The 20,604-nt window shown below is 39.9% G+C and overlaps 1 protein-coding gene across 30 annotated transcripts in view; it reads left to right on the top strand.

The window, feature by feature from the left end:
* The window catches only part of ASPH (aspartate beta-hydroxylase), a 303,829-nt gene that overhangs the window by 105,625 nt on the left and 177,600 nt on the right, over nt 1-20,604 (top strand). For all 30 annotated transcript variants that reach the window (XR_011389109.1, XR_007918607.2, XR_011389110.1 and 27 more), the window contains one exon: nt 5,420-5,461. Coding sequence is in view for 27 of the 30 variants with exons in the window: in XM_070075073.1 (XP_069931174.1) it covers nt 5,420-5,461 (42 nt within the window). In the remaining 3 variants the exon portion in view is untranslated. The remainder of the gene's footprint in view (nt 1-5,419; nt 5,462-20,604) is intronic.

Genomic DNA, 20,604 nt, shown 5'->3' with positions numbered 1-20,604 from the left:
AAATTTTAGAATAATCTATATGAGTTACTGGCGCATAGCTTAACAATTGTTAGGTTCTGCCTTTGGCTAATTAAGTAATACCCTCACAGCTCTTGAGACTGCACAGTGCTCTCTCTGGATAAAGTCAGTAACGCCTCTCATTGGGTTGAGGAAGGATGTGTGAAAAATGCCCACGGAGCCCAGTGCCTGCTGCTATTTCACAGGGGATGAGCCTTTCCCTTTCTACACTGAAGATTTTCTTCTGTTTTTAATGTGGCTTATTTCTGGCTCAGAAATAGTTGCTGTGATGAAAATATTCCTTTGTTAGGAAAGAAGATAGCTTCAGCATCATTTTGAAGGAACTATGAGCTATTTAAAAAAAAAGCCATCAAGAAATGGTTTTGTCTATGTTTCAGGGGTAACTTTTAATTAGTTAACTTTGTTTTAAAATAAGATGATTTTTTTCTGCTTTTAGGGTAAAATCAAAGAGCTTATATATGTTGTTGTCATTCTGGATCAATGTAGTTAAGTACTGCATGTTGACTCAATGTGTAGTAAACCTGAGAAAATAAGTTAGTAAGCAAAGCAATAATTTTCTAAAGCTGTGATATGGGTGGTATGGAGTTGATGCTCAAACTATCATAAAGCTCTTCCTGTTGTGAAGTACAGAACTCTACTTTTTATAAAGCCATATTTTTTTTAGGGAAATTTAAGAGTGACATGGAACTGATGAATGACTAAGTTTTACTGGATTTTTTGTATAAAATCACCTCTAGAACTCTGGAAACTGAGGACTCATTATACTGTGATCAACCTCCAATACTTTTCAATTCCAAATATCTGAATTAATTAACCTTGCTTTACAAATATGTGCCAAGTTGGATGATAGCAGTGGATTTTCTAAAAATAATGTAAATGTTTTTCTTTTAATGTTGTTGGAGTGCAATAAAATGCAGAAGAATTCTTCTCTATCTTGTCATTTTTTTCAAGCTTGTTTAATTCTGTTATATAATGAAGTCAATTCATTTTATGCTTTCTAGTATTTTAGAAGATTGTAGCATTCTGGTGAATAAAACCTAAGGGAATACCTTCAGCCCATCTTACCCATATTCCTAACAGATCATGTTTATTTAAGATTTTACTATTAGGCTACATTGCTGGAGGTGGGAGCAGGATCTAAATGAAATAGCCATTGCATTGCTCCTTGGAGGGTTTTGCCCTAGATCTAGAAGTTTCGCTTATTTCCTGGTGACCACCCTCTGCTCTTACATTTCAAATCCCTGGTGACCTCATCATGACTGAAGGGACAGGCAGAAAAGGGTATGAGAGGTACTCTTTCTTCTCTCCCATTTCCAGTCTTCATTTGCTGGCATGAAAAGGAGAATGAAACAAGTGAGGAAGAAGCACCTGGGGTTTTAGACAGGGTTTTTTTCACCTCCAATATATTTATTACTCCTCAAATAAAGACTTTATGGGTGGGCCAAAGTCTTTTTTTTTTAATTCAGTTGATTGGATTCAATCCAATTGATTGGATGCACCTACTCTGCCGAGTAGTTTACACCTGGTAAGGAATTGAATTTTCTCAGTAGATCAGTGTTCTCTCTGCTAGCAGATGAGTAAGCTTAGTGACAGGATGGCAGAGACACCAGCCGACCTGTGATTGTGCATACACCATGTTCCAGTGTGAGCACTCTGGCAACAGGGAGAAGGGAAGACAATTTGGAGGGAGGCCAAAGAGAAAGGAGGCCAGCTGGGAGACTACAAATAACGGTTCATGAAACTAACTAACTGGTGATGGCTGGAATGACAGAGCTCAGAAAGTGCTAGCAGAGAGACAGGTAAGGAAACAAAAATACGGCTTTAAGATGGGTCATTGTGGGCTCTCAGGGAGGAAGCAGAATACCAACCTGGGACTTGCAGATAAACAGATGCCTCTATGAGGAGGCCTTCGGAAGGGTAAATATGCCTGGGTTGAAATTAGCTTGGAGCACATCTCAGGGTCCAACAAGAACTGTTAAGTGGGCAGATTTGCACAGTAACCAGAATGTAATAGATCACAAGCTATCTGAATCCAGAAAAGTGACTTTTTTCAATGGTTGCATGACTGTTTTTAAGAGATTAAAAGCCTGATCTTTTTTTTTTTTTTAAAGGAAAGAGTTCATTGGGGGAAACCCAACAGACTGGAGGGAAGGGGCGGAGAAGGAAAAGAGGGAGAAGGAGAGCATTAGAGAGAGAGAGAGAGAGAGAGAGAGAGGTCAGGAGAGGAAGAAAGAGAGACACACATGTTCAGGAACAGTTCCTTTTAAAAATTTCGACAGGGGGCAGGCAGTGATTAGGAGCAGTGAATCCCATTAGGATACGGCTAGGGCTGACACCGGTGGTTGAGCCATGTGGCCACCTGGCTTCCAGCAATGGCGGCGGGAGCTAGAGCCTAGGATGGTGTCAGAATGTAGATAGCATCATAGATAACACTGCCCCATTTTACTAACATTCCCACCTTTTGTTTTTCATAAAGCAGGAGTTGTATGGGATTACATTAGTCCCAAAAGTCCAGGAGGAGTAGAGGGACAATGATCTGTCTTTAGAGCTACTTCCTGCTGATGTGGGGTGCCGAGGTACTCTTCGCTGGCATAGGGTGAATGTCTGAAGCCGCTGTCTCCCGGGTGGGGAGCTGAATATATCCCTGTAGCAGCATTTGGTTGACCACCTGGTTGCTGAAGGCGAGCCTGATCTTTTTACCAAGATTTTCCTTTCTCTAATCATGTTGAAAGAGGAAAAGAGAGTGATGGTAAAACAAAGAATGTAAGATCTTTCTTTTTGGATGTGAATATTGAAATTCTTAAGTCTGAGTTACAGGTTAGCTTGCAGTTTTGTAATTTTCAGGAGTGAATTGAACATGTAGCTTCCTTTACTTAATAACTGTCCACTGTTGGGATTTACAAAGTGTGATTGAAGTAGTATTGTTGTGGAGCATGGCCTCTGAAACTGCACTGTTTTGTTCTTTAACTGTGGATTACTTGCCTCTCCATACCTTGGTTTCCTTATCTGTGAAATTCTACCTCCTATGGTTAGCCAAAGTATTTGGGGCAGCGCTTAGTATATACTAAGTGCTCAAAAAGTCATTTTCTCCTTTACTACAATGAGGTGCACATGAGGTTTCCCTGAGGCCATAGTACCAAAGAGAAAGTAAAATAACATTTACTTGTTAACTCTGCAGGATGCTGGTGAGGTAAACACATCTCATTGAAAACGCCTTTACCTAAGCTAAACACCAAAGAGGCTAAAATACCATCCTGTGTTTTTCTCCATATCCAAACATAAGTCTCAGCTCACTTGTTGATGTGAAGTGAGGGACAGAAGGGAACAAAAGAAATAAATGAGGGTTTTGGCCCGGAGGCCTAGCGTGGTGTGGAAGAGGCATTGTTAGGTCAGGCTGCTCACCTCTAGGTGCTACATGGGAGGAGGAGGAAAGTTGGCATTGCTTGTCAAGTTCCTGGGAAGAAGTGGATTCAGAGGACATGGGGAGACCTGCCAGGGCCCCATGACTTTGGGATCAGCACCTTCCACTTCTATTTGGAATGTAACCCATTTAAGCTACTCCTCCATCCTTATTTCACCCCCAAGGATGTGAAGTTGTATGGACCTAAACTCCCCTTTATAACCAGCATCCAGCTGCTCCATCTAATCAGGATAGAAATTTGCACTGTCACGTTAGCCATGGGAAGTGGCTGGAGGATATGGAGGGCTGCAGGCTTTCTGCAGGTGCTGCTAACCACATTACAAAGAGACTCCTTGGGATTGAGATTGTTGATGCTTTTCTTCACTGTTGCATCCCTAAAGAGGGCCATGCAGACATTGGGTATTCAGTTAATATTCACTGAGTTCAGCTATCTAACTATGATGAGGTACAGCTAGTAAAATCAGAAATTAGAGAATGTTCAACAGAGATCTGAAAGACCTTTTATTTAATATCTTGCATGCTTCTTGCAGCACTACCCTGGAGTTAGATAGACTCAATTTTATCAAATCTACTGTTTGCAAGTCAAGCCCTGCCCATGTGTGTCCCTTCATTGCTCTTTCATGAAAGGCTGCAGTAGTACAGTGAAAAGAAGAACATAATGCTTCGGAATCATGTAAACTGCTGGCCATGATGGCTTAGGGAACTCTGCAATTTTTCAGCCTCAACTTCTTCCCTTGCATGAAGAGAGACCTTCCCCACAGGGTGTCAGGATTCAAGGGAATCCCCAAGCAACAGGTTTAGCAATAAGCTTGGTGCCCTAGACTTCAAGTTAGTTGCTTTTTCTTCCTCTTGTCTTGGGTCTCAGAGGAGCAAAACATATGGCCTATAAAATGCCCTACCCTGTATCAAAGCCTGCATCAAAGCCTCCCCAGTTTCTTTTTCACCTGCCTGGATATGAATGAACGTGAGAAATTCAGGGCCAAAAAATTGAGTGATCTGTGTCAACCAGCCCTTGACCACATCCACATTCTACAATCCACTGTGGGAAAAGGGCAGTGTATGATTTTCTGTTGGTCTCCGAACTCTGACTCATCCCTGTAGCACCACATATGCAAGCACACATGTTTCTAGAACTGTAGACATACTAATGAGTACCCACTGCAACTGTACACTGGTCTACATTTAAAATCAGCTACAAGGTAAACTACATTAAACAATAGGCCTGATGTGTGCTTACAAGTGTAGAAATAAGTCTATAAACACCTGGTTAGGTCTTTTGCCATTTTCCGTGTATGTGTGTGCTGCTGGGATTCTTTAGCCAGTTTAGGTCCTTGGATGTCACTGTGCTTGGTAGCCCCATTTGTGTGAGAAACACATTTGTGTGAGGCTGACACCCATGGCTCAGTTTCATATTACACTTCTAAGCGAGTGAGTGTATGGTGCACACCTGGGTTTCAGCTAAGGCTTCTCTCAGTGGATGAATTGCATGCATGTGTGTGTGTGTGTGTGTGTGTGTGAGAGAGAGAGAGAGTCCTTAGAGCAGTGAGACTAACAATCTCAGTAGTGTGACATCTACATTCCTTTAAAACACCTGCAGCTATTATAGAGGAAGTCATGGTTTTATGAGACAATAAAATAGTGAACATCAATGGCTGCTTCCCCTCTCCAGTTTGCCTTTGTGCTCCTAGAGAGAGTGGCTTAGAGTTGGTAGACACTACACTCAGCCTTTCTTATAGGCAAGGAACATAGCTTGCTGCCTGATATCTGCCCAGTGATTTTTATGAGGAATTCAAATGAGCCTAAATCTTGATATCTTATAATGTATTCCATGTATAAAGACTTGAAGATTTAGGAAAATTGAGTTGTGTGCTCAAAAATATTTTGTTTAGTTATTGGAACTCATTTAAATGTAGTCCTATGTTTGGAGATATTTAATGATGACTTGCATAGTACTTATTTTCTTTTGTCTTTAATTTTCAGAAACAAGTAGAAAAACAGATGATCCACAACCAAAAGAAACAGGTAAGATTACCAAATAGTCTTTAATATACATTTAGGGAAAGTTGTCAAACCATCCAAAATAACATGGTAGTGCCATTTTATATAATTTGTTAGAGGAAATTACCACTGCGGTTCTTATTTCAATTACATTATCTATAAGTATTTAATAGGAGTCTACATGAATGCTAAGAGCTAAGGCCTGGCCAGAGGTGGCCTAGCTTCTAATCTTACTTTTGCCATTTATTACATGTATCCTTGGTAGAATTATTTAACCTTGGGGGCTCAGTATCCTCTTCTGTAGTATGGGAATAATAAGAGTACCAATTTGACAGGATTGTGTTTCCAAACAGTAACTAAATGAAAGTATGTGTAAAGTACTTAAAGCAATTTCCACCACAGGGGAAGCCTTGGGAAATATTAAATATTATGTCTTGTTAAAATGTTGACAGGTGTGCCTGTTACAGGATTCCAACCATTATTACAACATGACATCAGTTTTCAAGGATCTGAGTTGTTGGAAAGAAAGATACACAGTTGTAGCCATATTGAAAGAATTATCTATGTTTTCCAAAAGTGCATTACAGAGGCATTGTAATAAATTTAATAATCCAATAATATTTTGGCTCAACTCTCACAGAGAGCTCTAAGCTTACTTAAAGCAAGGAACACTTTTTCAACATTAAAAATTATATAAATGATCAAAGAATAGTGGTTACATTTCCAATATAATTTTATTTGAAGATTAAACTTTATTTCAGTTTCAGGAGTGCTTTTAATTTGTAGTAATGAAAGCAGCATCTGTACTTGAGAGGTTGTAGTTTATACATGAAGCAAGTGTTATGCAGAGTATAATTAATGCTCAGTGAGCATGGGCATTTCTGGCATCAGACTGTCATTTCACAGCCTGAAGTTAAGTACCAGGTATCCAGCTCACATGGTGTTATTTTATGACTAGGTTTTTTTTTTTTTAATTTATTTATTTGTTCATTTATTTAAAAGACCAAGTGATAGAGATCTTCTCTCTCCTAATTCACTCCCCAAGTGGCCACAATACATGGGTATACCAGGCCAAAACCAGTGTTTGGAACTCCATCCAGGTCTCCCTGCATATCAACAAAGAGCTGGATGGGAAGTGGAGTAATTGGGACTTAACCCAGCACTCTGATATGGGATGTGGGCATCCCAAGGGATGGCTTCACTCACTATGATGTAACACCTGCCTCACTGGTTGATTTTAGTTTTTTTAAAAGTAATTATAAGGATATAGTTTAACAAGTCAAAGCTTTATAATGAAAATCAGCAACCCTCTGTCTTATTATGCCCTATGAATCCTACTCCCCAACGTTCTTCTAGCTCTTTCTTTCTAGTACTTACCTTGCATTTCTGCTTAATTCTGCAGGTTTTTTTTTTCCTGAATATTGGAAAGTGTTGACTGGTTTTGTTTTATAGACAGCTTAGATTAGTTGACCATCATATTCACACAAGCTCCGAATCCCCCTCCATGTTATGATGTAACTATAATGGATAGTGCCAAGGGGGAAGAAATAAAGCAGGATGGAGCTCTGCTTATCAGCAGGTGTTAATAGGGTTGAGCATTTCCTGGACTCTGGAAACTCCCTTGGCTTGGCTTGCTGGTTACCACGTTTACTCTCAACTGTTTGTTCTTCTTGAGCTCTTTTTATTGGGGGTGGGGGCTATGGGATTTAAAAAGAAATTAATTGTTTGAGAGGTAGAGAAAGAGAGACAGAGTGTTTCTATTAACTGACTCACTCCCCAACTACCTACAGTTACCACGGATAGGCTGGGACAAAGCCAGGAATCAGGAATGCAATCCAGGTTCCCCACATGAATGGCAGAGACCCAATTACTTGAGCCCTCATCTCTGACCTCCAGCCTCTGAATTGACTTGGAGCTGGAGTCAGCCCTCTCTTTAGAATCCAGTATCTGCTGGGGTAGGAACCAGGATGCAGAAACCAGAAATCTGTGGATGCCCAAGTCCCTTGGATAAATAGGGGTGGGCATTTGGTGCATTGGTTGAAATGCTGTTTGGGATGCCTGCATCCTATATCATAGTGGTGGTTCCACTCCAGATTCCAACTTCCTGCCAGTGTACATCCTGGGAGGCAGCAGGTGATGGCTCTAGTACTTGGTTCCCTGACACCCACATGGAAGACCTGGATTAAGTTCATGCCTCCCAGCTTTGGCCTGGCTCAGCCCTGGCAGCAAGCACTTGGGGAGTAAAACAGTGATAAGAAATTTCTCTCAAGGCCGGCGCCGCGGCTCACTAGGCTAATCCTCCACCTTGTGGCGCCAGCACACCGGGTTCTAGTCCTGGTCGGGGCGCCAGATTCTGTCCCAGTTGCCCCTCTTCCAGGCCAGCTCTCTGCTGTGGCCAGGGAGTGCAGTGGAGGATGGCCCAAGTGCTTGGGCCCTGCACCCCATGGGAAACCAGGAGAAGTACCTGGCTCCTGCCTTCGGATCAGCGCGGTGCGCTGGCCGCGGCGGCCATTGGAGGGTGAACCAACGGCAAAGGAAGACCGTTCTCTCTGTCTGTCTCTCTCTCTCACTGTCCACTCTGCCTGTCAAAAAAAAAAAAAAAAAAAAAGAAAAAAGAAATGTCTCTGTCTCTCTCTCTCAAATAAATAAAAATTTTACAAGGAAATAAAATGGTATATATATTGAACATAACCTAAGTTCCTCCTCCCCTATATTTGGAGCAATCTCTATATTACTTGAAGTATCTAATGCAATGTGAATGCTATGTAAATAGTTTTTATATTGTATTTTTAGGAATAATAACAAAAAGTTCTATACACATCCAGTATAGTTTTTGATTTTATGTTTTTAATCCTTAGTTAGTTGTATGTGAGGATGCGGAACTTGCAGGTGTAAAAGGCCAACTGTACTTGCTTCCATCCACCCTGACCCACCAGCACAGGTCCTAGCCACCACCGACTGTTGCCTGGAGATTTCCAGTAGCCTCCTAAATGCTCTTCCTGCCCCTACCTTCCTTTCTCTGCCATCTTTCTCAGTACCATGGTCACAGTGACCCTTTTCAGATCTAGGTCATCATATTGCTGAGATAGATGCTCCATCATCTGTAGATCTTCCTCAGAGTAAATGCAAAGGCCTTTGCAGAGCTTAACAAGGCCTCACACCATCTGCCCTCCCTTCTCCCAGTTTCCTCTCCACTTTCATGTCCTGTGACTCTCTTTTCTCTGCTCTTTTGACTCTGCTATGCTTGCTTCCAAGCCAAGCACACACAGGAGTCAGCGCCTTTGCGCTGGCTACTTCCACCAGGCCCAGTGTTTTTCCCCTGGGTATATCACCAGGACTTGCTCCTTTAGTCTCTGCTTAACTACTGCCCTCTCCCGGGGGTTCTCTTGGCCCTGATCTTATTTGAGATTGCAGCACCCTTATACTCCATGTCCTGTTTCCTTGCTTCATTTTCTCCATTGCAGTATCACCATGTGATATATTTAATGGCTTACTTCTTTAGTCTTTTTGGTCTGAGTCTCCCGCTGGAATGAAGGGAGGCATATGTTTGTTTTGCTCACTACTGTACCCCCTGGGCTTTAATTAATAAGAGAATTAACATCAAAAGAGATCAAAGGCTCTATAAAACCCACACTGGAGGGATAACAACCACAGCTCTGATGGAACTCCAAGGATGGGAATCTGTGGGAGTCCCAAAATATGAGAGTGATCTGGGACAAAGAGACTGCTACTGTCCTCCTAAGAAACCCAAGCAATGCCATGGTCTGTTCTGTGGCTAAAAGTGTCTAACTCAGCAGACACTTGGAGTCATCATTCCCATGCTATTTGGAGCACAGAATTAACAAAGAAAATCTTTATATGAAAACCAGTTTACCTCCAATTTTTTTCTTACAGAAATGAGGGTATTTGTCCTTATGCCTCGCCGAGTGCATGTCATAGCACAAGGATATATTGAAAGCAGTATCTGTGAATCGTAACTGCAGTCTGCTACCTTTGTTAATACCTGAATTTCAGTCTACTTGTATTATTATCCAAATATCTGGACTTTAGGTTGCTTGATTAAAAATTATTTCTTTGGCCGGTGCTGTGGCTCAATAGGCTAACCTTGCGGTGCCGGCACACCAGGTTCTAGTCCTGGTCGGGGCGCCACTGTCCACTCTGCCTGTCAAAAAAAAAAAAAAATTATTTCTTTGACTTGGGATCTAATATAGGTGTGCCAATTTTAAAAATTTTTATAGGACTTGTAAAAAAGCCACATTTATTATCATAGCCAATTATAAAATTAAGGGTATTCTCAGCCCCAAAGAAAAACACACATAATATAAGAATAAAGGATGGTGCTTCAACTTGAATAAGTAAAGCTTTATGAAGAAGATCACTGCTATGATCTACGTCACTCAATTCACCTTGGAACCCTCTCTGTGCCAGCATGAGGTTCCAAAACAGAGAGGCCAAGTCCACTCAAGTCTTACTTTCAGAAACCCGGATTCCAGAAAGTAACAGAAAACAGAAGAAAACCAAATGCTCTTTCTCTTTTGTTCATGGTTTCCTATCAAGCATTGCTTAGGAAAGTAAGCGCTTTTAAGAAAAATCCTAGTTTTCTTAACAGTCTCCGATATGCACCCTCCTCCCTGTGTGTCTTCAAGAGTTGAATTCTAGGTCAGGTTCAGACCAACACTACAAATCACCACATCCCCATCACAATAACATTGAGTTATATACAGTTGGAAAAACTCAAATTTCAGTGACTTAAAAAGGCAAGAGTTTACTTCTTACTTACTAATCAAGGGCCAGTTTAGTGGGTCAAGAGGGAACCAGCTCTTCTCTTGCCGTTCTGCTATGCTTCGTCCTCATATTCCTTTACAACTTCTATAGCCTTTTAGCTCCATCCATGTAACAGAATAGGGGATTGGAGAAAAGGTGGGTTTCTCAGAAGAACTACATGGAACTGAGAGAATTTTGTTAAAGCTAAAATTCAGGGTTCTGGTTTAAGGAAGAGAATGTTGAATATTGAGAGAAAATGGTAATTAGCAGACTTGGACAGGCAGTATTTTACTCCTTTTGTTACTAGATGTGTTCAACTACCATATTTAAGGAACATAGCTACCATTCAATGCTGCAAAGCTTTATATATATATATTATATATTATATATAATATATATTAGAGAAGGAGGCATAAATTTTTAAATAACCATCAGCTTCCCATTATTCATAAAAATGCAATTCTCCATCCCTTTTTTTATTTTTTATTTTTATTTTTTTGGACAGGCAGAGTGGACAGTGAGAGAGAGAGACAGACAGAGAGAACGGTCTTCCTTTTGCCGTTGGTTCACCCTCCAATGGCCGCCGCAGCCGGCGTGCTGCAGCCAGTGCACGGCGCTGATCCGATGGCAGGAGCCAGGTGCTTCTCCTGGTCTCCCATGGGGTGCAGGGCCCAAGCACTTGGGCCATCCTCCACTGTACTCCCTGGCCACAGCAGAGAGCTGGCCTGGAAGAGGGGCAACCGGGACAGAATCCGGTGCCCTGACCGGGACCAGAACCCGGTGTGCCGGCGCCGCAAGGCGGAGGATTAGCCTAGTGAGCCGCGGCGCCGGCCTCTCCATCCCTTTTAATACCTACCTACCTATTAACATGCCAGGCACTGTTTTAGATGAGAGGTAGTTCCTTGGTCTTTAGATAAGACCAAGTTCCTGCCTTCAGGGAGCTCATGTCCAGGTGAGGAGATCAGAAATTCACACAAAAACCCAAGCCGTGATTTTCTGAGGAAAGAGAGCAGGAGAGTATGCTGGAGGGAGGTGAGCAGTAAGGGAAGAAGTCTCCTGAGGAGGCATCCTTGTCAAGTTGCAAACACTGAGCAGAGGAACCATCTGCACAGCTCCCCAGGGCACTCTGAGGAGAGGAATAGTCTGCAGAGGAGCTGAGAACACCTTAGTGGAGAAATGGTCTGTGTGAATGTCTTGAGAGCTCTGAGCATGGCAAGGGTCTAAGAGCCTTCTTAGCAGAACTCCAGTCTTTGCAAAGGTCCTGAGAAGGAAAAATCTCACAAAGTTGGAGCACCCTGAACTGACTAAGAATGTGAGACATAGAGAAAATTAGAGAGCAGCCTGTGGCAAAGCCTGAACGTGGTTCTCCTTTCAAGCTATGCCATCCCCAGCTCACGGACATACTGTGCCAGCCAGAGCCAGAGGTCTTTCCCCTTGGAACATTGACTGGCTTGTTTCTGAGAGGTCCAGCATGCTGCAGGCTTACCAGCTAGGGACCCAGGAGACCAGAGGATGGGTGTGATTTATTGCAGATGAAACACTTGCAAACCTGTTGCAGACCTGCTGCTCACTATGTTATCATGAGACCACACTGCTGCCTCTCTCACTCTGAGTCTAAGCAGTGCTCCACTGGGTGTACCTTGTGCACAGGTCTAACCTCCAGCCGCCAGGGGCTGTGATCCTACAGGAATGTTCCTATGGGGATGCTCCAGGATAGGCTGGTGTGCTGGACCTGTGCAGAGAAACCATGCAACAGTTTGACAGAATTACCACGCTCTGATCTTCTTTTTTTTAAAGATTTATTTATTAATTTGAAAGTCAGAGTTACACAAAGAGAGAAGGAGAGACAGAGAGAAATCTTCCATCTGCTGGTTCACTCCTCAGTTGACCGCAATGGCCGGAGCTGCGCTGATCCAAAGCCAGGAGCCAGGAGCTTCTTCCAAGTCTCTCACTTGGGTGCAGGGGCCCAAGGACATGGGCCATCTTCTACTGCTTTCCCAGACCACAGCAGAGAGCTGGATTGGAAGTGGAGCAGCCGAGTCTCGAACTGGCGCCCATATGGGATGCCAGCACTGCAGGCGGCAACTTTACCTACTATGCCACAGTGCCGGGCCCTCTGATGTTTAAAAAGAACAGTTTAGATCATCAACCACCAAGGCTAAGATATTTTATGAAGGATGAAATGCAGGCAGTCAAAATCATAAGAAATAATGAATCAGTGTTACCACAGATTCAGTGAAACTTGTTTATGCAAATCGTTAGCTTTAGGAATTCCATGTATTTTTTCTTCAAAATGGATTCCTCGGATACTGTTGCCTGTTAGGGAAGAGAGAAAGGGACGTATTCATGTTTGGAATGTGTAGTGAAAAAATTGTGCTTCAGTAGTCAGACTTTTGCTTCATAATAATAAGTTGGGATATTTTTAATGAAAATTATCAGTTAGTCTCAGGATGAATTATCAGGCTGACTAGTTTCCTACCTGTATCTCCCCCACTCCTGAATATTGATGAGGAGCTGCTGGAGGCGGGGGGTGGGGGACAATGGTGTTTTCCCTTAGAATTAATAATCACTTGACTCCTTTCTTTCTTTGAAGAGCCATACTTAGTACATTTTTGTAGTCAGAGAATTGGAATAGGGCTTTCTCCAAAATATGTCCTCCTTTGGAGATTCTGATTCTGAAATTGAATGAGCTTATTTATGTTTTGATAACATTGTTATATCAACTTCTCCCCACTGGATGTCATCTTTTCCCACATATTCTGTATTCCACAACCATGAAATGTGAGTGTGAACCACCATACAGTTTAATCCGATGCAAACATTGCTTATTAGGTGTCAATGCAAACAGTTGTTTTTTTAATCTGTTTTTCAATACATATTGAGTGCTTCCTAAGTGCCACATGCTGCTTTAGGAACAGGGACTAAAATACGCAATAAAATAAAGTCCTAGTTCTCATGGTGCTTACATTTCAGTGTTGTGTGTGTGTTGAGAGGTGGGAGCAAATAGATCATTTTTAAAAATTAAGATAGAGTAGGCAATGCTAGTTGTACAAGGAAACAGATAAACAAGAAAAGAGGACAGTGACAGTGGGCAGGAGGTGTTGGTCTATAGATAGGCCTCGTGGTTGGTGACATTTAAGCAGATACAATGGGGCAAGAGTGACGTGTCCCAGGGGTGTAAGGACATCATCTTCATCCCTGGGGCTTATGTGCTTAGTGTGTTTGAAGATGAGCAGGGAGGTGGTTACTGGTGGGGAAAATAGGAGGGTCTGAGGTCAGAGAGGTCGAGGATCCAGATCACGTGAGGCTTTGAAGGGCAGAGCAGAGGTCTGTGTATTGTCTCTAGTGCGAGGGAATCCACTGGCAGATTCCAAGGGGAAGATTGCTCTGGTCTGCCTTAGGTTTTCAAAAGATCATGTGGCTATAGCTGTGCAGGATTGGAAGCAAAGGGGCCAAGCAGGAGGCCACTGCACTAGTCCAGGCCAGAGATGTTGATGAACAGGATTAGGGTTTATGGTAGAATTGGTGAACCATGGTTAGATTCTGCTTGTATTTGGACCTAAAGTCAGTAGGGTTTGCTAAGGGAAAGGATAAGATTTGAAAGAGAGAGAGAGAGAGAGGTGTCAAACATGGCTCTATACTTCTCTAAAAGGTGTGTGATTTGACAGACTTACTGAAAACAAAAGTAGGATTTAGTACATATAAAAAGTCAGCTATGAATTTAGGAATTGTTGGTCTTTAAAGAATTCCGAAGAGCAATGGAATACCCATACCTGCAAAAAGGAAATAAGTTTTTACTTTGGTGTGGGGTGGGTATTGCATTTGTATTGTGGATGTTTCCTGAAAATCTCTTTTGATTTAGACTAATATTTAATATCCCATTATATTATTCATTATAATTAAGAAAGTGCTTAAACAGTAGGAGGGCACTTGAAAAAGTTCTTGTAATATGTGCTCTATGAAGAAACTATGCATAGATTTCAAAGTTTAATTACACCAAAATAAAATTCTTCTTTAAAATTACATTTTTCCGTTTTTTCCATCCACTTTCTGAGGTACCCTGGTATATATTGTTAGTGTCTTCAAATAGACATTTAAAGATTTCCTGGCTAGTATTTGCATTCATTTAAAATATGATTTTTCCATATCCTTAAGAAAACACTAGATGGCACTAGAAAACAAGTCATGGTCACACTAGCAGAAAATGTCTTCAACTTAAAGTTGGAGATGACTGTATTAATAGCCAATAGAGCAGCTTGGTACAACCAGTACTTTCTGTGGATATTTTTCAATTCTGTGTAATCATAATGAAAATAAAGATAGACTAAACATAGATAATAATAAATCCCCAATCAGAAATTGTCTTGTGATTTTTTAAACATCTATGAAGTTTTTCCTGTAATTCTTACACTGTATATATTTGAGCAAAATTGTTCTCCATTGGTATGAGAATAAAAATGAACCCCCTTACTACAGCATATAAAGTATCTCAGGATGTAGTTCCTGCCTTGGCTTTCCTAATTCTCTTCTTTGTCTCCCCAATTCCCTTTTATCAGACATTCCTGTCACTCAGAACTGAGCTTGGGAATTATTTCTTTCAGGAAGTCAACTTTGATTACACTCCCAAAACAGAAGATGTGCTGCTTCATTTGTTCCCAAGATACTTTGTGCCTACAGTTTTCTGGCACATGTTGTGAATTTTCCCCTTAATTTGTAGACAAAAAAAATTTCTTGAGGATAGGAATCATGACCAGCACCCCCTACCCCAACATTGTATTGGAGTTCTCAGAGCTCTCCAAAGGGATAAAGCCATGGGATGTGTTTGTGTGTGTGTGTGGTGTGTGTGTGTGTATAGACGTAGAGATAGAGATTTACTTTAAAGAATTGACTCACAAGACTGTAGAGTTGGAATGGCATTGCCAAAAACAATAGGATAGTCAGGGTCATGCTGGATTCTGGAGGCAGAATCCCTTCCCTCTAATGGGAGGGCAGTCCTTTTCTTAAACCCTTCATCTAATTGGATGAGGTCTACCCAAAGTATGGCCAGTAATTTCCTTTACTCAAAGTATTGATTTAAGTGTTATTCTCACTTTAAGAAATCTTTATAGCAAAAACCAGACATGTTTGACCAAGTTTTCTGGATACTATGACCTAACCAGATGGACACATAAAATTAACCATCACTCCTTGCAGTGGCACTTAACCATGGTATTGTAAATAATGCATAAATAATTTTAATATGAAAACATGGAATTAATCTCTTTCTCTTTAATTCTCTCTTCATCTGATGGTGATAATAGGAGATGTAAATAGCTTAAATGGTGAGCAGGAAGAGTTTATAAACAGAAAACATATGAATGAAAAGTTTCTACAATCTACAAACCACATTTCAAGTTTTTTTATGTGGGTTCTCACTTAATCTTTAACCCCAAATCCTGTAAATTAAGCATTTTTCAACTACTATTTTCTTTTTCTTTCTTTCTTTCTCCCTTACTTCTGGAATGCCAGTTACATGTGTTTTGTAATACTTGGTAATGCTCTACAAGTCTCTGAAACTTGTTTTCATTTTTTCCCTAAGGGATTGCATCATTTCATGGCTCTGTCTTCAAGTTCAGTGATTCCTCTGACGTTTTACATCTGCTCTTGAGCCCATTTACTAAGGTTTTCATTTTCCCTGTTGTTCTTTTCAGCTCTGGAATTTTAAACATTCTTTCCGATAGTTTATATTTCATTATTGAGTTCAATATGAGTTCATTCATTAATACCATGTTTTTCTTTAATTCTTCGTACTTATTTATAATTAAGAATTTAAGTTATTTCTAATAAACTCAACATCTAGCACAAAGGCATTTGTTTTTGGCTACATTTTGTTTTTCCTGAGTGTGAGTCAGGTGATTCCTATTTTTGCCCTACTAATTTTGGTTGAAAACTGCATTTTATATAAAAATATTGCAGAAGTTCTGGAATTTGTTTCCAGAAGATTGTTGGCTCATAGTAGACACTTAACTTGCCTGGACTAAAACTGAAAAATATGTGGTGTAAAGCAAAGAGTTCTCTGCACAGGTTTTTTTTGTTTGTTTTTATTTTTGTTTATTTTTGCTTTCAATTGCTATTTTTAAAGTCTAGCACTCTGGGTAGCAGGGTGGAGATGCCTTGTGCCTGCAGAGCTTCTTGGCCCACCAAAGAGTTGGGCAGAATCTCTGCTCAGTTTGTGGGCCTGCTTCTGGGACTCACCATGGAAACTGCCAGTTACTCCAGCAGTCCCAACTGCTGCCTTTTTATAATTCAAGCCAGCTGGACTTCAAGTTTCTGTTTCACAAAATGTGTTTTTTTCAGCCAATATTTATAAGATGCAAAGAAATTTCATCTATTTAATATATACAGATTTAGGAGCACAGTGATATTTCTCACTCTCCCCTCTCTCTCACCCATACTCTCACCCTCTCTCTTCCTTCCTTTCTTATCCTGTTTATTTTTATTTTATTTAGCTTATTTTGTAATCATAAGATTAACCCTCCACTAAGTAAAGAATTTAACAAATAGGAAAAAAAACAAGACTGTTCTGCAACATTAGAAACAAGGGCTGTAAGCAATAAATATATCCCAAAATGTCAATTTCACTCATATACATTTTTTGTTCTCTATTATTTATCAAAGATCACAGAAAATATGATTTTTGTCTTTTGTGTACTGGCTTATTTCACTGAGTATAATGGTTTCTGGTTGCATCCAGTTTGTTACAAAAGACAGAATTTCATTCTTTTTTACAGCTGAGTAGTATTCCTTTTTAAATTTTTTAAATTTTTTTCTCCTTCCCCCAAAGAAACCTTTTATTTAAGGAATATAGACTTCATGAATTTTGTTAAGTACAACTTTAGGAATATAGTGATTCTTCCTACCATACCTGCCCTCCCACACATCCTCATCCTCCCTCTCACATTCCCATTCTCATTCACACAGATTTTAACTTTATAAATAGAAGTCTGACTCTATACTAAGTAAAGAGTTCAACAATTTGTGCAGTAAAAAAACACTGGAAAAAAAAAAACTTCTCAGCAGTCGAGACAAGGATTGTTCACAGTCATTGCATCTTGAAGTTAATTTCACTTTTTTTTTTTTTTGTAGAAACTTAATTAACTTTGATGAAGCACCCAAGAATAATATATCTTTTGGGGGCACTTAGACATAGTTATAATAAAACTCTTTGAGGACACAGGTCCTGCGTGGGAAGTTAGTGCACAGTGACTCTTGTTGTTAATTTAACAATTAACACTCATATGTATGATGTCAGTGACCACCTGAGGCTTTTGACATGAGCTGCCTAGGCTGCTGGAAGCCTTCTGAATCCATAAAATCCTTCAAGACAGTAAGCAAAACAGAAGTTCTGTCCTCCCTTCAGAGAAAGTACCTCCTTCTTTGATGACCATTTCTTTCCACTGGGGTCTCACCCACTGAGATCCTTTGTGTATGACATTTTTTGCCTCAGTATCTTGGCTGTCCATGCCTGAAGTGCTCTTGTGGGATTTTCAGCCAGACCAGAATGCCTTTTTGATTGGTATTGCATTGAATCTGTAAATTGCTTTTGGTAGTATGGAATTTTGATGATGTTGATTCTTCAATATATGAACATAGAAGATTTTTCCAACTTTTTGTATCTTCTATTTCTTTGTGTTTTGTAATTCTCATTGTAGAGATCTTTGACATTTTTCATTAAATTTATTACAAGGTATTGATTTTTTTTTGTAGCTATTGTGAATGGGATTGATCTTAGAAGTTCTTTCTCAGCCATGGCATTGTCTGAGTATGCAAAGGCTGTTGATTTGTGTGTGTTGATTTTATATCCTGTGACTTTACCAAACTCTGATATGAGCTCCAGTAGTCTCTTAGTGGAGTCTTTTGTACCCTATATATAGAATCATGTCAACTACAAATAGTGATACTTGGACTTCCTCTTTCCCAAATTATATCCCTTTTGATTTCTTTTTCTTGTCTAATGGCTCTGGCTAAAACTTCAAGGACTATATTGAATAGCAATGGTGACAATGGGCATCCTTGTCTTGTTCCAGATCTCAGTGAAAATGCTTCTAACTTTTCATAGTTCAACAGGATGCTGGCAGTGGATTTGTCATAAATTCCTTGATTGTATTGAGGAATGCTCCTTTATACACAATTTGCTTAGAGTTTTCATCATGAAAGGGTGTTGTATTTTATCAAATGCTTTATCTGTACCTAATGAGATAATCATATGGTTTTTGTTCTTCAGTTTGTTAATGTGATGTATCACATTTATTGATCTGCAAATTTTGAAATATCCCTGCATACCAGGGATAAATACTACTTGGTCCAAGTGAATGATCTTTCTGATTCAATTGGCTAGAATTTTGTTGAGGATTTTTGTGTCTGTTCATCAGGGAAATTGGTCTGCAGTTCTCTTTCTTTTTTTAAAGTTTTATTTAATGAATGAATTTTTTCATAAATATAACTTTAGGAATATAGTGGATCTTTCCCCCATACCCACCCTCCCACCCTGACTCCCATCCCATTTCCCTCTACCTCACCCATCTCCTTCATTATGGTTCATTTTTAATTTGATTTTATATACAGAAGACCAATTCCATGTTAAGCATAGATTTCAACAGTTTGCATCCACCTGCATGCACACAACATATACAGTACAGTTTGAGAATAAGATTTGCAGTTGATTCTCATAGTATAACTCATTAAGGACAGAGGTCCTACCTGTGGAGTAAGTGCACAGTGACTTCTGTTGTTCCTTTAACTACTAATACTCTTATTTATGACATCAGTGATCACCTGAGGCTCTTGCCATGGGCTGCCAAGGTTATGGAAGCTTTTTGTGACCATAGACTCCATTGGTATTTGGACATGGCCATAAGCAAAGTGGATGTTCTCTCCTCCCTTCAGAAGAGAGTGCATGATTCTTTGATGGCCCTTTCTTTCCACTGATGTCTCATACAGATCCTCTGTGTAGGATAAGTTTTTGCCACAGAGTCTTGGCTTTCCATGCCTGAAATGCTCTCACAGGCCTTTCAGCCAGACTAGGAAGCTTTAAGGGTTGATTCTGAGGTCAAAAGGTTATTTACAGTGAATGTCATTCTAGGAATCTGCTAAGTGGGCTGCTTCCCATATTGGACTTTCCTTCCTTTTTAATTCTATTATTATTACCAGGCACTTGTTGTTTTTGACATGATAACTTTTTCACTTAAACCTATTTATATGTTGACTTTAATATTTAATATGATCATTTTAACAGTTAAGATGGTATTTGTACCAACGATTTTTATGGGTTTGGAGTCCCATGACATATTTTTAGGCTGTACCCTTGGAAGTTAAGTCTGTAGGACTGTATGCAGAACCATACTGCTTTACAGTTACAGAGTTCTCTTTCTCAGTTGCATCTTATTCAGGTTTAGGAATTAAGGTAATGCTGGCTTCATAGAAAGAATTTGAGAGGATTCCCTCCCTTTCGATTGTTTTGAATAACTTGAGAAGAATTGGAGTTAGTTCTTTAAATGTCTGGTGAAGCCATCCAGTCCCGGGTTTTTCTTTGTTAGGAGGGTCTTTATTACTGATTGAATTTCCATCTTGGTTATGGATTTGTTTAGGTTTTCTGTCTTCTTAGCTCAAGTTAAGTGGATTGTATGTGTCCAGGAATCTATTGATTTCTTCTAGGTTTCCCTGTTTGTTGGCAAATAGCTCTTTGTTGTAATTTATGATGATTCTTTTTATGTCTGCATTGTCTCTTGTTACATTTCCTTTTTCATCTCTAATTTTATTGATTTGGGTCTTCTCTCTCATTTTTTTTTTTTTGGTAAGTTGGGCCAATAATGTGTCAATTTTTTTTTTTTCAAAAAAAACCAGCTCTTTATTTTGCTGATCTTTTATATTGTATATTTGTTTCAATTTTGTTGATTTCTTCTCTAATTTTAATTATTCCTTTTCTTCTACTATTTTTGGGTTTGGTTTGCTGTTGTTTTTCTAGATCCTTGAGATGCATTGATAGCTCATTTATTTGGTGACTTTCCAACTTCTTGATGTAGGCACCAATTACTGTAAACTTTCCTCTTAACACTGCTTTTGCTGTATCCCATGAGTTTTGATATGTTATATTGTCATCTTCATCTGCTTCTGGAAATTTTTTCATTTCTCTTTTGAGTTCTTCATCTACTCACTTCCAGAACTGTATTGAATAGCCAGAGTGAAAGTGGGCATCGTTTTCAGATTCTGTATCTTAGTGGAAATGCTTTCAACTTCTCTCCATTCAATATGCTGTTGGCTGTTGGCTGTGGGTTTGTCATGTATTGACTTGATTGTACTGAGGAATGTCCCTTGTATACCCAATATTCATAGGGTTTTTATCTTGAAAGCATATTGTATTTTCT

Source organism: Oryctolagus cuniculus, chromosome 6 (genome assembly GCF_964237555.1).
Source record: "Oryctolagus cuniculus chromosome 6, mOryCun1.1, whole genome shotgun sequence".
Taxonomy (NCBI): domain Eukaryota; kingdom Metazoa; phylum Chordata; class Mammalia; order Lagomorpha; family Leporidae; genus Oryctolagus; species Oryctolagus cuniculus.
The sequence above is the reverse complement of the archived record's forward strand: the minus strand, read 5'-3'. Positions and strand labels throughout refer to the sequence as shown.